The 18,177-nt window shown below is 37.7% G+C and overlaps 1 protein-coding gene across 6 annotated transcripts in view; it reads right to left on the reverse strand.

The window, feature by feature from the left end:
* Pik3c2g (phosphatidylinositol-4-phosphate 3-kinase catalytic subunit type 2 gamma) overlaps positions 1-18,177 on the reverse strand; it is a 364,020-nt gene that overhangs the window by 271,056 nt on the left and 74,787 nt on the right. For all 6 annotated transcript variants that reach the window (XM_050135167.1, XM_050135166.1, XM_050135168.1 and 3 more), the window contains exons 9-12: positions 13,982-14,041; positions 10,055-10,177; positions 4,882-4,915; positions 964-1,159 (exon numbers count right to left, since the gene is read on the reverse strand). In XM_050135167.1, the coding sequence (XP_049991124.1) occupies positions 964-1,159; positions 4,882-4,915; positions 10,055-10,177; positions 13,982-14,041 (413 nt within the window). The remainder of the gene's footprint in view (positions 1-963; positions 1,160-4,881; positions 4,916-10,054; positions 10,178-13,981; positions 14,042-18,177) is intronic.

Consider the following 18,177-nt stretch of genomic DNA (forward strand, 5'->3'; position numbering starts at 1 on the left):
AATCCCAGCTCATAGAAGGGGATGTGCATGAAGCCCCATCCTTAGTCTAGTCGCTGTTGGTAAGTTAGTTCTCTTCAAAGTCACAAAGGCCCCTTCTAAGTCAACCACCCTCCAGTGGATGGCCAACGCCCATGGGATATGAGCTGTCAGATTGAACTGGATTTATGAACAAGAAAATGAAACTATGAAATTGGGTGGGTACAGATGTAGGTGGGTATGGTAAGAGTTGTTGAAACAGGAATGAACATGATCATTGCAAAGTATGGAATTCTCTAAGAATTAATAATGATATATGAATCTTAAAATTATTCATTTTAATTATTGGTTATTTCAGCTTTTCTTTCTTTCAGGTGACAAATGCTGTATGTATAGTATGTTCTCTAATAATTGATTTAATTAATTTTTATAAAGTTGATCAACCTATATTCACTCAAGAATATAAATTATTCAATGTTACTATAAATATGTTATTCTAGAAAATGTAGTTAACTTAAAACCAGCAGTATTCCATAAATAATTGTGAAAATCAAATACTCTGTTGGTAACTCTTCCTTCGTTAAGATACTCACCTGAAGAATTGTCTGTACCACTCAGCCTTATAGGGAACAGAGAAACTAGCAATCCTTAGCTATCAATGAAAAACTCTTAGTGCCTGTGCATGTACTTCCTCTCCCCCTCTATTCTATCAATTAACATTAATCACTTAAACTAAATCATGAAAAATAAAATTTAGAGATGCCACTAACCAAGATGAACACTGTCTATATCTCACATGAGTCACTGCCTGCAGCCATTATCGTAATATGGTGAAAGGGGAAATCTAACTTATATCAAGTGATCTTAAAATGAAAAATAAATCTTCATCAATTGATTTCCCAACATTTTCTGGCAGATTTGCTTCTTCAAGTGAGAATAAAGCTAATTGCACTCAGGAGGCAATTATGAAAGTTCTCTGCTGCTCACCCGTGTGCCCAAGTCTCTGGAACATTGTGCAGGCTGCACACTGTGAAGCTCAGGTGGGAATGGAGCCCAGCGTGGTTGCTGGAGGCACCTCCAGGTGGATGCCCAGGCTGGAAATCTGTGGAGAAGCTGCTGCAGTACACTTCAATGAGCTGGTAGATGGCCCTTGATAGCTCAGCTGTCGCTTTCTCCATGAAGCCTACGGGAGGAAAGGAAAGAGATTGGGATGTCTGTGAAGGGTCGTATTTCTCATAAACCATCAATTACAGCTTTGAAATCTCTGATAATGAAATTTAAATAAAATTTAATTAAAATGACCCTTACTAACTAAAGCCAATTAGCCATCTGGGCCTCTGGAGGCAGCCTGGCAAGCTGCTGGCCGATCATCTGTCTAAACATGTCTGTATCTTCAGCAATCCAGATTTTGAAAACATGACCGTTTAGTTACAAATTGAGGCTCTTTTTATGATTAACTTGACATACCAATCGATTGAAATTTATAATCAATTACCTTCTGGCTTAAAAATATTTAGAGTTACCTTTAACTAAAGGATTATATTTTTAAATGTTTTTTGATTACTTCAAATTAATTTAATCTAAAAAATTTTATTTGCCTGTCTTATGATGATGTAAAAGGATTGTCATTGTGAGAATCAGTTTTTACCGTCAATTTGATATATCCTCCAGTTGTCTGAGGAGAGAGTCCCAGGACTGGTTTTTTATATTGGGTTGACCTCATTCTTGCTACCTGATGCAGGAAGGCTCAGCCCTTTGTGGGTGGTTTCTATTCCCTAGGCTAGCTGTCTGGAAAAATTTAAGACAGAAGAAAGCTAGACCAGAGCAATCAAACAAGGATATGCAAGGATCTACTCTTGACTGTGGGTATGCTACTTTGAATTCCTGCTTTGACTTTCCCTAAATAATGGATTGTAACTTTGAATTGAAAGCCAAACAAACTGTTTTGTTTCTGAGCTGTTTTTTGTTAGGATAGTTTTTTCATAATCACTTAAATTAAGCCAGGGTGATGATGAAGAAAGAAAAATGATGAATCAGGTAATAATTTTCCTAAAGGAGCAAAGGAATTGTTGAGGGGACAGATCAGCATGCCCATAGACCCTTCAAGCACACTCTGAGTCATGCCAATTACGGAGACACATGCAACTTTCTCCAAAGGCACTTCTGAAACATTAGTTGTGTCTTTGCTTCTACTTGTTTTGAAAAGAAAATGGCAAAAAGAGCTAGCTTTTTTTTTTCTTGAGCTTTCTACACCATTCCAATGTGAGAGTACATAGGCTCCTCATGATTGTACCCAGCTTCAGCTGTCTCTTCTTCCCACATCCTGTCCTCCAGCAATTCTGCCCACAATTAAGCGCTCTTTGTTATTGCTCAATACATGCTATTATTCACTTAGTTATTCATAAACGCACACGAAATTTATGATAGACAAATTGTGCTTATTTGTATCATTCCTTAAATGGTTCCCCCCCCCCTTTTTTTTTGCAACAGCCTAGGGGAAGATGAGCAAAGAGAAAAGGCTCTAATTAAATTTCTCTGAGAAATCAGCGGTAGGAATTAATGAAGCAGAAGCAAAAAGCAGCATCATAATAGTCCTAAAAGAAGGCTTGTCAAACCCTGGAGGCCATCCAACAGAGATTTCTCCTGAATCATGGGTGGCAGAAATTTCTAAGTTTCTAGAAGCATCTTGTGTTTTCAGATTGTTTTGTCAGTTATTTGGAGTAAAAAGCACAAACTCCTTGTTGTTAACTCCTAATCTTGAGGAAGTGTGCCAGTGAATATGTATCTAACATTATTGATCTGTTTTCAAGTTCGTATTTTTGAGGATCTGAATTATTTTGATACTTATCACATTCTACTCTTTACTGTCAGTGCAGAGAGAGAGAGAGAGTTCTGGGTTATTATTTGTTTCTGTGAGATTGTTTAGTAATATGTACCAATGTACCCCGTGTTTCCAGACTATGAATGAAGAATTCATTTCAAGCGCATCACCGAGGTTGCAGAAATGCCCCAGTTAACAAAAACCTGCTGTAAAGGCACGACAACCTGAGATAAGGTCCTCAGGACTCACTTCAAAAACCTAGGCATGGGGGCTGGAGAGATTGCTCAGTAGATAATAACACTAGACATTCTTACAGAGGACATGGGTTCGGTTCCCAACATCCACATGGCAGCTTACTGCTGTAACTCCAGCTACCCTCTTTTGGTCTCCATGGGCACCATCCATATTAACAATAAAATTGGGCCTACATTCACATATATAAAATAAAATAAATATTTAAAAGCAAGACTTGACACAGTTGTTTGCATCTGTAATCTCTGCACTGCGAGGCAATAATGGATGGCTTCCTGATATTTGCTGTGTCAGGTAAACTCCAACTGTAGTAAGAGACCTCGCCTCAAATAACAAAGAGGGGTGTGATTTCCTCTAAGCACAAAGCATGCTCATATACACTTGCACAAACATATGTATACAACAATGACATCATCAAATCATTCTGTGAACCTTGAGCTTGGTGGAGAAATATGGTGAAATAATGTTTATCACACCTGTATTTTTCTCTGAGAAAAGAATTGCAATGTTAATTTATTTGCAAAGCAAAAACACATGAATTGAAATCTGCTGTGATATATTATGGAATATAAGTCTTTGGACACATTGATGTTCATTTTTTTATGGAATCTCATATTCTAATGCCCTGAATGGTATGAGGTAAAAGACCTCATTACAGCACTCCCAAAAGAAAAGGGCAGGGCTTCCTATCAATATAACTGTGCCTGTTCTCTCCACAATGATCCTAAGAATCTGTGCCAGGAACATTTGAGGCAGCTGGTGTCTCTTCTATCCCTCCATGTCCTAGAGTCTTCTGATCATCCCCTTCGCACTAGTTCTAGTGTTTTCTCCATTTCCTCTGCCCCTGCATCACCTTCTGTGATGACACATGGAGGGTGACTCGAAAATCATTGAACAACGCTTTCCAACTGTTTGAATTAGAATGGAGACTGTACTAACTGTGTGGAAAGTGGGTTGTTTCAAATACATCGCATGGTCACCTCTGCATTCAAGGTTATCAGTTGTTAGTTATGTTGTCCCTGGAAGATGTTCATGTGTTCCTCTTCCAAAGATCACCCCCCCCCCTGTGAGAATAACATCCTCACCACAAACTGTCATATTTTGGGCCTATTACAACAGCTGATAATTTAAGAGTTTATTCTCGGCTGCCAAAGCTCAGATGTGGTAGAGCTGTTGTTGGAAACTAGATCTTCTGTTTTCAGTACCATCATCCCAGATTCTCTGTGAGTCTTGCTTCAAAACCCAATCCTTCTGCCTAGTCTATCAGTTGGTCTTTCAAATATAGCTTGAGTTTAAATTCAAAATTAATGACTTTGGAGATCAATGCTTGCAACTTTTCTCATTACAAAATATGATTCACTGTAAAAAATTTTTTTTGCAGTGTCTTTGGATGGTTAAGAGAACAAGTCTTTACTTCTACTTTTTTGGGAGACAGAAGCTGGAAGATATCAGGGAGTTCAAGGTCTTATCTTCAGAGTGAGTTCCAGTATAGTGATACAATTCTATCCATCTCAAAAAAAAATGGAAGGAAGAAGGAAGGAAAACAAAACTCCTTTCAGTGTTAGGTCTCTCTACTTTTCTCACTTCATTAAAAAAAAAACAGAATAAAGGTTTAAATAATGACACCCATTTTATTCCCTCTGTGAATCCATGACCTCCATCAGTAGAGAGGATATTAAGGTCTGAGTGAGCCACTTTTCTCCTTGTCTGTGGATGTGTGTTACCACAGTACTTAGATGGGTAACTGAAAAAAAAATTGAGGAATTCTAAGACTCATACTCTTCGTTCCCTTTATTTTTTCTCCAATGTTTAAATATATATATTTTCATTACCTTTTTTTGAAGTTTCTGATTTCTCATGAAAATTCTAAAGAAATAAAGAAATATATGTATTACATATTCAGAAAATCATCAAGCCAGTAATATTCAAAATCAACACACTATAATTACTTTGAAATGAGAAAATAATAAAAAATATCTATCAGTATTATTTATCTCTGTTGCATGTTAAACACTGGAAATCTACATAGTATAATAAGAAAACCTTCTGGATATTGCAATGAGTAATGTAGGTTATTTGATTTTTAAAAAGGGATTGCTTAAACTGACTGTGCTTTTTATTATTAAAGCACTCTGCAGAACTTGTCTAAGCTTTGACTCTCCTCCATGACAGGAACTAATCTGTTAGAAGTACATTTCAAATTCTCCCTGTTCACTGCCTACCTTTTACTATTAGCAGATAGATATTCAGACACAAGCTCAGGGGACCATCCTAAAGAGTCCTGATGAAGTGGGAAAAGAATCATATAGAGTATTAATTAACTCATAGTTGAACACAGAAGAAAATACACTAAATCATATCACAAATAAAAACCACAATATGAAATGATACTGATTATATTCTTTTCTTTGTCATATATATTAGTGTCCACAACATAATGACTTTATTGTTGTGTGTATAATTTCTTAGCTGGCTTGATGCTTGCTGGTTTTAAGTTTATTACTGTGAAGACTATACACTGTGACTCACAGGTCCACTAGAAATTGATGCTGGAGCAGAAATGGGTGTTCAATTTTCTAATAACATTTATTCTGGTTGACACAACTTTTGGAAGATGGAAAAATGACTTTATTTTACATATGGGGTCTTGATGCATGGGACATGTGTGACTTCTGTTTCTAGACTCCTCTATTCTCCTGCTTCAGCTCTTACGGTAGTTGGGACAACAAGAGTGAATTACTATTCAACTAATTTTTTCAATCAAAAATATTTGTTTACTTATAGGGAAGTCAACGAACTAAAGTGCATATTTATTAAGCAAATAAATTAGAGAACAGCAGTTTTTGTATCAAAGAACTTCTAGAGGATTCCTTTAGAGAAAGAATATTTCTACCATGGTAACATATAATTAAATTTGAATGTAACCTTTGGCTCGAAATGTCATTTTATGAATCTCAGAAGCACTATTGTAAGGTAAATGTTTCACTAGAATGCAGCATCAAATACCAGTCCCCACAACCCCAGATACTATCTTCATTCCGTCCAGGTGGGCTAGACTATTGAGCTGTTAGCCTAGCTTGACTAAAATTCAATTTCTTCAGAAGCGTAGACATGCATTATAAAATCACCCTGACATACACCTACGGCACAGTAGGAAAGAACATATTTTTCACTCTGTGCTTCAGTTTTCTGGAGCATTTTACAAAAATATATTAAATGAGTTTCTGAAATAAAACACGAAGGCTAAGGATTGCTTCCAGTACAAAGTGGGAACACAGAATAGAATAGAAGTGCGTGTATAATTTAATTCTTCATTTTGCCAAACTTTCATTTAATAGATACTTAATTACTTCCCTACATGGCCGAAAATAGTGTCTTGCAAAGAAAACTGAAAATGAAGTCAAGAAAAAAGCAAAGCACCTCAAATTTGAGAGTTCCTGTCAGAGACTTGGACGCCTTAGTATTTATTATCTTAGGTTCAGAGTGGGTAGAAAGGTTGGTCTTGCTGACTTTTTAACTGATATTGGTTATTGCACAAATCATGTCAAATGCATTTGGTATTTAGTCCTAGTATTATTTTGTATGTAGGCTCACAATTAAGACAGGCTAGGAAATTGATAGGCAGGCTTAGTATATCCAAATGGAAACAATGAACTTTAAAGTCTGTAAAATAATTAGGATCTTGGATTTGGGACAGAGATGATTAAACTATTTACTACTAAATAAAATGAAACTCTCAGTTCTCTACTTTCTTTGTTTCTGTCCATTCAAATAATTTCCTTCATGAAAATATGCGACTATATATGAGTTCAGTTGTTAAGAAAAAATCACACATTCAGTTCATAAGCACAAAAGGACTGTAATGCATAAATCTAAGCTTTGCTTGGGCATAATTGCTCATGGCATTCTCAGGAAATAGCCAATTTTCCCATAATGGGTTCTTTTAGCTTCAGATTTACGAAGAAGTTGAGTATCTTGGAGAAAATTTTAGTGTTGTTGTTTTTAGGGGAATTAGGAAATGACTTGTTAGGAAGACCAGGCATTTCATTCCTTAGAGAACTTTAATATCATGTGAAAAGCATCTTCATCAAAAAAAAAATTAAATCTAGCCAAATGTTCTCTACAGTGAAGATATAAATCCATGTTTGGTCTGCTGTGACAAAGGTCTGTGTTTGTCATAAAATGACTAGACAAGTTAATGGCCATGAGATGATGGGGGCAGGGGTGGGGTTTATGTGACTTAAACCTCCATGCTGACCTTGGGCATGGAGACTTAGAGCTTCCACAAGAAGCATCTGCACCACCTTTAGGTGTTAACAGTGCTTCTGATTTAACTTCCACCAAGGAAAACCAGAGAGGTCAATGGATTTCTCACAATCTGACTCAGATAGGAAATCAGAGAGCTTGGATCCCTGTCACATTTGCAGCAATGCAGATCATTGTTTTTTGCTATCAGCTCCAGATGCTTGCAGCGTCGCCAAAGTGTGGTGACCAAAAAGACATGATTTATTTTTTGTGAGATAATTCTCACTGGTTTGTCATTCTGGCTTGACATTATTTAGTGGAATTGAAAAATTTTCAATTATAAAGTTTATAGAAATATTTATTTTCAGAATACATGGGTGGCATGCTTTTCCAGACCACAGCATTATTTGATTTTTGTCCTGACACAGGAGAACAATACAATCAAATTAAATGTAGGCACATCATGTTTCTCATCTTATTATCACATGTGAAGACCACAGATCTTGATATCTATACAAAATACAGCTTAGAGACTACATAGTCATTTCACTTGCTTCTGTACTAGTGGTGTGACGGTTAGTTGTGGCTATCCAATTGACACAATCTAAAGATTAGATTCACCTAGGAACCAAGCCCATGGGTATCCTGATGAGGGATTCTCTAGGTTATTTTAGCTTTTGAGTGCAGATTGTACTAACTACTACTGCAGATAATGCTATTCCTAGCCTGGAGTCCTGGACTATGTAAATGGAGAGAGGGAGTGAGCAGCAACCTGTGTTCATTGCTCTCTTTGTCCTGCCTTCAAAGACAACATGACCAGCTATGTCCAGCTCCTGATGCCTCAACTGCCCTATGCTGATGGACCATTCTTCGAGCTGTGAGTGCAAACAGACACTTCCTTCCTTATTGTGATTTTGTCAGACATTCTGCCATAGACACAGGAAAGTAACTCAATAAATGGGAAAGTAAAAAAGGTTTCTTCACTACAGAAAATTTAGAACGAAAATCATTGTTAAACGTTAAACTTGGGGATTATTGATTATTTTAAACATGGCTGTTATTACTGCATAGATGTTTCAGTTTTTAGCTAATGTTTATTTTTAGCATATTTGGTGATCTGTGTCTGGGACATTTTAGAATTGTCACCATCACTGTTCACAGAATACAAATAAATTATTTATTTCCATTGTTGAATCACAAAACAACTTCTGATTAAAACAAGATGTAGCCTTGCATTCATTTACTGACTTTGTATAGTCACTCTGGTGTCAGCAACATAAGCAGGCAGCATAATTACTTCCATATCCAGTAAAAATGATTAGGCGCATTTGAAATCAAGTTTTTGAGAATTTCTAGACTAATATATTTAAAAGTAGCATCATCTTTGTTCTTTTTCCCCGTGCAGATAAAGAATTCATGTATTCGTGTATTCATCCTCTGCACCCAAACACTGTGTGCCAGTGATTTGAATAATAAAGTGAGCATGCTAATACCAAATTTATGGCATTGTAATGTGAAAGGGTTGACGTAGAATAAGATTATATAAAATGAGTAATATTTATCAAATGTTAACTGTAATAGTTCCTCTGTCATGAGGTCCAAGCAGCCTGTGGTCAAACCCATTCTGAATGTATTAGTAAGACATTCCAGAAATAAATGATTCACAAATTTTATGTTGGACATTATTCTGAGTAATAAATGAGAGCCCTCCCTCTCCAACTCCTTACTACCCAGGGCCAAACTCATCCCTCTATCCCCAGCATCCACACAGTATTTGCTGCTTGCCCATCAGTCACTTAGTAACATCTGAATTGCAAAATTAGCTGTCATGGTTTTGGAATACTTGTGTTCAAGTGACCATATTTGACTCATTGGCCTCAATGAGTCAGAATAATGATGCTTACAGTAGTGTTATATGTTATAATACGCAATTACATTGCTATACTTTATCATTTTCATTGGTTTCTTTACACGTCTATTTTATAAATTAAACCTTATCACCAGTGAACCTGTATAGAGTGACCATGATACATGAGATGTGTTAATATAGATGGGGTTTTACATGTTGTGAAGGGGACTATCATGTTGCTACTGTTAATGTTATTTTCATATTGCCATGGTTGTTCGATTTCTGTTTTGTTGTTTGCTAGAGTAACAGACATGTGTGAATGGATTTCTTGAATATTGCTTTTGATTGGCACTCACAGTGGAAACTTCCTTTTATTCCACAGATTTAAAAACTTGCATAATGCTCTACTTTTTAAAAAAAACCCTTCCAAGTATTAAATAGTACAGGGTAAAATTCCCAGAGATTTCCCCCAGAACTCACTAGCATCAGTGTCTGCTTTGCCTTCTGTGAGAAAACACAGACACACTCTCCTGCTTCTGGCAGGGCAGCTCTGTACCTATGCAAGGGACCCATACACATCTCTGTACCATCATTGGCCCATACACACCGCTGCTGAACACCATGCAGTGCATCTTCTGACATACCAGTGGGCTCGCATTGAAGAGTTTGGGGGAAGTCACAAATTTCCCAAGTGTCAGTGTATTAGAAATGTCTTTTTTAATTTAATTGGAACTCTTTGGTGTAACATAATTGAGCTGTCCGTACCCATGAATATTTGACTTATACTGTATGTGCACATACAAACACACATGTGCACACAGACATGATTTCCAGGAGTAAAAATACTTCATTGTCTTTAATTGATTGTTGCATGCAAGTTTAATTATACTGTACCAATTGAATATATTTACCTGCGGTTGTCTCTTCTGAAGTAGATTTAGATTTTTCACTGCATCTGAAACCTGCTTGGTTTCAACAAAGCCCAGAACACGGCATATATTTTTAACTTCTTCAATAATATTGTTCACATGTGTCTGCAGATGACAAGATCAGGTACCATAGTTTATTAAAATTCATCTTCCATTGACCTCTCTCTCATGAAGATGGAGTAGAATGGTAGGTGGTTTTTATTTTTATTTTTTTGACTATATTCATTTTCTTCTCTTTCTCCAGCATCTAAGTCCATTTTTAAATATACTGTACCTTTTTAGTGTTTTTATGTGTCTGGACCTGGCTTTACTGTAATAATCTTCAACATTCTCTGACCGCTTGAGACAAATCTTTAACTGCTGTGCCAGCTACCATCATGTGGCTCAAGTCAGGACATGGCGATGGCGCTCGTGACTGATTCCAGCCCGCAGCCCGCAGGCCACAGCCATGCTTCTGTATGCTAATCACCAGCCTGCAGACTGCAAGACTAAGAAGCTTCATCTGGTTCCTTTTCTTAGCTTTCTCAGGTCCTATGTTCGGATATTTGAGCCCCCATGCTGGACGCCATATGTAATGAGTCTTTCTCTGTACTACCAGCTCCCAAATAAAGACATAAAAACTTATTATTAATTGTGAAAGCTTGGCCTTAGCCTAGGTTTGTTTCTAACTAGCTCTTATAACTTAAATGAACCCATTTCTTTTCATCTAAGTGCTGTCACATGGCTCATGGTTTTTTACCTCTCTTCTTGCATATCCTGCGTCCTCTGTGTCAGGCTGGCGACCCTCTCTTTCTTTTTCTCCAAGGCCTCTCTGTCCCCAGAAGTTGTGCTTAGCCTCCTTTTACCTAGCTATTGGCCATGCATCTCTTTATTTAACCAATCACAGTGACACATCTTCACACAATGTAAATGAAGAGCCTGAAACAGTATCCACTTCACATAACTGCTTTACAGACTTAAAACTGATTTAACATGTAAAATAAAATGTGAGATAAAAGAAAGGATGAGATAGAGGAGGGGGAATGAAATAGGAAGGTAAGTGAGACGAAGATAAAGACTTGCAGCATAAAAAAAATGCTTAAACCTGCTTATTCTGGAATATTTTCATAACAGAACATTAATTAAATTTTACGTTTACAAGTTTTTATACTAATAGGACACCATTTCTTCTTTTTAGTGGAAAAGAAAATCCCTTCTGAATGTTTTCCTAGTATGATTTAAAGCACTGGAAAGAAAATTGGGGCACATAATTAATAACTACCACAGGGGGAAATTAGGCATTCCATGGACATCAACTAACCCCACTAATGAGCAAATATAAGAGGTTGATGTTTAGTTAAGATTTGCTCTTAGTGTTTCACAGATTAAAAACATGCAGCTGTTCATTTTAGCATGGAGAAGAAATATCGATGAGTAATTCCTGGGGGACGGGAGTCAGCTGCTTCATGACTGTGACTCATCACAAGTGGACATACTGAGAACGATGTGGGTACCAGAATCCAATTTAGTTGATAAAATAAACCAAAAGACACATACTCCTCTAATAGCTAGAGAGCTAAGGTTGCATTTTCTGTGCACATCATCAACCCTTGGTTGCAATTTGTAGTATCATGTGGCTAAGATTGGACTTGACAAACTGGATTGCCCCATAGAAGATCACTCTCATGTTAATAAAATGTCAACACAGTCACTGAGGTCAGGACAGCTCTAGGATAAAGCTTCATGTTCTACCCATAATCATCATTGAGTATTAATGTCCATATGTCTAGACAATGTCTTCTCTACAGTAGGAACAATTGTAACTGACTAAAAGGTTGTTCTCAAGATTAAAGGAAACAATTAAAACATTCACAAATGATAACATTCTAATGTTAATCTTGAGCCTTTCACGTATGTTGTGGCTTATTAATGAAATCAGAATTAATATATTTTGCACAGATAACTAATGAGGTGAGGAGTAAAATTCCATAAGATTAGGTGAGTGGTGCTTTCTCATCTGTACACTAGGAAGAGCCAACTGATGTATATTCTAAAAGATGCATAAATATTACCAATTAAAATGAAAATTCTGAGTTGTCTTAGGTCTCTGGGAATGTGGAAGCTAGTTTACTCTGTAACACTTGTGGAGTATGTCTTTAAAGGAGATGCCCTGTTTTGACTTCTGGCCTCCACAGGTTACTACACAGATGAGAGTGATCTCACATATCAAACACACACATACAAGTACATTCACATGCACACACATGTACACTGGGGGAGCACTTTAATCTCAGCAGAGTTTCAGAAACCACAAGATTTTTTAGGTGTGCCATTTGATTCAGGTATTTTTGAACACACATCAGGAGCTACCACAGCGAAGTAGAACAAGGTCCTAGTTCCTGCAACTGTCAGATGAAGAAACACAAATATTCTACACACATGCACACAAACCCTATGTGCCCAGATGAGAGTGGATGGGCAGCTTAGCTTGTAATATAGATTGATTAGTTCTCCAGATGACAGACAGCTAGAGGCATCTTCCTGTCTGAGCTTCTGGTCAAACACTGGTCCTTCAGTGGCCTGAGGAAACTATCAGTCTCAATGCACGTTCTGACACGAGGACTTAATGTTTCTGACTCACGTTCTGACAGGTACTGATAGATGAAACCTCAGATATATGGATGGAATGGGGGAAGGGATGATTTGAAGCTAAGACCCAGACATGAACAGAGGACACCAGTTGGCTAATGACCTGTGAAGGGCAGAAGAAAACAAGTTGGAGAGAGAACTTCTAAGAATGCTGCTTCCTGGCCACAGCTTTGATCTGAAAAATTGATGGTGACATCTCTTGTTATACAAATCTGAAGATATTAACCTATATTTTTTATATGGATTCTGTTTTAAGAATGATTGTAGATCAATGTGGTTTGGATGTGAAAGGGCCCATGGAGGCTTGTGTGTTTGTAGACCTAGTCCTCTAACTTGTGGGGATCTTGGGAGAGGTCATAAAACCTTTAGGAGCTGGGGCTTGTCTGCTAGAAGTGCTTGGTGGCAGGGCTTACAGGTTACAGGTTAGCCCTTCCTTCATCCCAAGTCCCGTCTTTATGTTTTAGGCTATGAGGAGAGATGGAAGGTTCTGGTCAATTACCCCACACTATCAGGAGTTGGTTGTTGTCATGCCTGCTACTAGAGTGGAGAGTAGCTTCTCAAACCATGAAACACAACTAACCCTTTTGCCTTCAGTTGTCTCTTGCTAAATTGCCAGTTACAGTTAGTAAAAAGCAACAATTTCAGAGGTTATTACTATTGTGAACTCAAGCAGAAGCAGACCCAAAGCATCTGTGTGGACACACTTTCCAACCATACTCAAACATATGTGTTTATGTGTGTGGGGGAGATAGAGGGTGTAGTATCTGATGTATATGTATATATACACATGTACACAAAGTACAACTCATGCACATATTTATAGACATATATGTGTGCACACAAACACATGTATATACATGCACATACATGCACATGTGTACACACACACATATACACAAACACAGTGGTTAGGGATAAATTTTTTTTAGATAGTCAAATCCTATGAAAGTCCTGTATTCACATATAAAGGAAAGTGAATTTTGGATCAATATGATAAGAAAGCTTTCTCAAAAGTAATGGCTTAAGAATTGAGTAGGTAGCTCCAGGAGGATTGAACTCTTCCACTTACAGGCACAAAAGCATCAGGGAAGTTGACAGAGGAGTTCTGCAATCCACAGGAGTTTTGACTGGGTTAAAGTCCTCCTGACTTTGATCCTTTGAGTTAGTAAAACCACAAACTGTTCTGTAAGACATGTTCTGGATTTTTCTTCAGAGATATTTGATGTGTCACAGGCCTCACGGGCTCAGCATTCTGATGCTTTAGACAATAAACATACACACCTGGATAGGATTGGGAGCACTGGAAAACACAGATGACAAATGCTTCTCCTCCAGATCCTCCTGGAAAAGAGAATGGAGCATCACTTGGCTTTTGTAGTGGAGACAGAGACAAAGGCGGACAGTATGTAAACAGTCACACAGTCAACCCTTTACCCAATTCCAGCTTTCACAGAAACCCGAACGCCTTTCTGTTTAAACATGCTGCCTGAAAGGATCAAAATCCATTCATGAATTCAGAGACACACTGAGAGTTTAGGATGCTTTCCTTTCCATTTCTTTTTCTGTCGTGAATTTTTTCTTTGAAGAGATGCATATTTTCTCTGAAGAAGAATTTTGGCATGAAATGCAGAATATTAGGAACATTGTGAAAAGTGAAAGCAGCTGCCACATTACATACAAAGTTGTCAATTCTTAAAACCTCTATAGAGATGTGAGATCTCAAGGTAACTGGGTGATCATAATCACAAAGACTAACAGTAGACATGGGGCTCACCAAATGTTTAAGCTTTGATATAGAGTAGTAGAGGGGGCAACCACCATTCGAGTGGATCAGAAGACAAGAGGGACATTAAAAAAATTCTCCGTGACTAGGCTTGAGTTACCATGCCATTTGGATCCATGCAGAATAGGTGTGTGGGTGATCAGGGATGTCCGGGAGCAGGCACAAAGTCCTGTCCACCACTGTGGACTTATTTCATAAGATTAAAATCCCTTGATACCTGGATGCTGGGGCAGAAACCAGTTTTCTCTTGGGTGCAGGTACCAGGATTTGCTTTTAGGAAGTAGTACACAAATAAGAAATAGATAGGGCACATGTGACTGCTGTCTGTTAATGAAAGAAGATTTGAAGTTAAACCACTGCACAGGAGAAGCCCAGCCTTGATTCCAGGATCTTACTGAATGTCAGCTCCAAGTCAGACACTGATGGCAAGACCCTCTACTGCAGAAGACTGTCTACACACAGGAGGGATTTACCTGCTGTGCCTAGGAAGGACAGAGCCTAAATCTGAAGCTCAGGTACAAAGTCTGCGTGAGACAGTACTTGACTCACCTGATATAAAGCCTTGCTGGAGAGGTGTCTCGGCAGGAAAGAGCACTAACTGTTCTTCCAGAGGACCTGGGCGTGGTTCCCAGCACCCACATGTGGCTCACAACCATCTCCAGTTCCAGGAGCTCTGAAGCCCCCTTCTGTCTTCCACAGATAAAATGTACTATGTGATACACATCCATATATGCAAAACACTTGTGCACATAAAATGAAATAAAAAAAAAACACAGAGCAGGACAGGTCATTTAGAACCTGATCTGCAACCACATGGCTAGTAGTTCTTGAAAATTATGCTAAGCTCTTGCAATCAAGGAATCAAACTATTTTAAATGAACAACTTGCTATGCATGTAAAATATAAATAAAGAAGCACTGGGAAACTGTGTGTTCTGAAGTACCACCACTCACAGAGGAACGATGGGAAGTTGAATGTGCTAGGGGAGGAATAGGGTTCATTTCCTTCAGTGGTGTAGTCACTAATAATTTGCTGCACTTCAGTTACTAACCCCTCATCCATGCCTATGCAGGTGATCTGTACTAATCACAGTTGGTCTCACACACCCACAAACCAAGTCAGACAAGACATAAAAATATGAGGGGAAGAAGAAATGGGGTTAGGTGTGAAAGAGAGAAGGGATGAGAGAAGCTAATAGGGCCTGGAAAAAAATCAAATTCATTGCATGCAAGTATAAAAATGTCAAAAAATTTAAAAATTCAAGGATTACCACTTTAAACACAAAAGGAGCAATTTGAAATGATACATAGAATTAAAAGGCAGAAAGCTGTAAATAATCCTAGGAAAAACTGAGCAAAAGTTTGCAAATCTGTGGAAGCCAATCTTCAGATAATAGTATAAAAATCATAAAATATAAAATTGTAAACTTAGTTTGAAGCATAAACTGAAGAGCTGTAGAGACAGCTCCATGGTTAAGACACCCACTGCTTTTGCAAAATATCTGAGTTTGGTGCCCAGCACCTACAACAGGTGGCTTACAACATGTATGTTATAAAATATTGAAGATGATTATTAAATTCATTCAAAAGTAAATAATCATGAATTTGTTAGTAAATAAAATTAATACTGAACATCATAACATATACATCAAGTTGGAGTCTATCACACATTGTTTCAGAAGAGGATCTCTCCTATGTTGTGAAATATAAATAAACTTAGCTATGCATGAATCATCCTAAATTTATATCCTAGAAAAATTATTGGTAATGTCTGCCAACAGTATAGGATGTAATCTGAGGTCCATTTTTCTAATGGAATACTATTCAACACTTAAAAATGAACATAGAACCACCACATGGAGCGAGATGAATATTATAGTATATGTATAACATATAATATGCACAATAATGTATATATAAGCTTTGATTTAATTAATATACAAAGAAATAAAAGAACACAGAGATCTGTCATTACTAATGAATTCATAGCTTAGTGATGACAAAGAGAAAAAAAAAACAAACACTTTCCACCAAAGGACACTTCTTTAAAATCTTTTAAAAAGTATTAACTTCATAGGTATATGTAGTGTGTGGTGGTGGTGGTATGTTCCATTGCAAGAATGTGAAGGTCTGAGCACAGGATGGGTAGCAAAAGTTCTCTCCTTTCACCATTGGGTCTCCAGGATCCACCTCAGGCTGTCAGACTTGATGGCAGGGGTTTTTACAAGTGACAGGTTGAGCCAGCTTGTGGGTACAAAGGGCATGTCTTCTGAAGAAGACAAAAGGACCCAGACAGAGCCTACGATGACAGGTGGTCCTTAGGCAGTGCCCATCATATAATTAGTCTGTGTTCTGTATATACATTACTACATGTTCTTCCCATGATACATAACAAGCTGCTAAAACCCAGAGAGTGTAGACAATCGTGCTTGCTTTTTTCCAGAAAGTTCTCTGGTGCTGTTGCTCTCGCTAGCATCCCATATTCTTGGCTGTGCACACTCTTCTACTTCAATGACAGAGACTGAGACTTCTTTTGCTGTAGGAAATCCTACAGCCAGTAGCGACCCGCCCACTGAGCGAGGCCTCTTATACTATTTATGCCAATGTACAGAATGCATCCAGCCTCTTTTCCGGCTGCGGGATTAGGTTTCTGTTCTCCATTCCAGCAGGGGATTCTGATTTGTGAGTCTACCCCTAAATAAATAATGGTCTGTTTTTCTCAATTATGAGCTAGTGTGTTATTTCTTTTAAGTGTCCTTCTTCATTCTTTTTTTTTTTTTGTATGTGTGTGTGTGTGTGTGTGTTTCTTCAGTCTGAGGGTGAGTATTCTTTACATAATAGTTCTGACATTTTGTCATATCCTTCTGGCTTACATTTCTACTAAGGAAAGCTTCATTTCCGTAATTGGTTCCTATGACCTGATTTTTTTTCCTGCTTAGCTTCTGTTTATCTGATCTCTTTACTGGTCCTCAAAGTCTGTTTATTTTTTTTTTTATTTTCTTCTTATGATTTTTTTTACTCCTTTCCTGAGCCTTTTATTTTTTCTGATTGTGATTATACACTTGTTTGATGACTCTGTCCTGGATTCTCTATTATCCTCCTCTCAAATGGTGGCTGCGAGAGCAGTACAATGACAGTAACACCTGACTCGTCTTTCTCTGGATGTTCTTCCGGTCACTGTCCTCGAGAAACATATTACATAGATCCTTCTCACTCATCTTTAAAGATATCCCTGTATTATATTTTATTTTCTCTACTCTAGCAATGAGGAATATGAACTAGGAGGGCTAGGTAAAATCCCTTTATAGCGTTGGAGTTGACAGAAAGTTCTGTTTCTGAATTCAGACCTGACTGTAACTATGTTTAAATTAGGTTTGAAATTAGACATTCTGAACATCTACTGGTTTATTTGATGTGACTAAAAGGGTTTCACTTCTAAAAAATTATAACGTGTTCTTGTTTCCTGTACTAATACTTTTCCTTAGATTTTTGAGTTTTCTTCCTCTCTGGGTGGTTAATAGCTTTAGAGGCAGAGCATGCGTGAGGTGCATGTACTTATTTCTCCTGAGCCATTTAAGTGAATATAAAAGATGAATTATTCTTTTGATCATTGCCTTGATACAGTCTGTGGATCATGGGCCAGATAGTGGAAAGACCAGGGAAGAGGGCTGTTAGGCCCTCCTAGACCCTGTAGA

Source organism: Alexandromys fortis, unplaced genomic scaffold (genome assembly GCF_014885135.2).
Source record: "Alexandromys fortis isolate MF-2015 unplaced genomic scaffold, M_Fortis_MF-2015_v1.1 scaffold_21, whole genome shotgun sequence".
Classification (NCBI taxonomy): domain Eukaryota; kingdom Metazoa; phylum Chordata; class Mammalia; order Rodentia; family Cricetidae; genus Alexandromys; species Alexandromys fortis.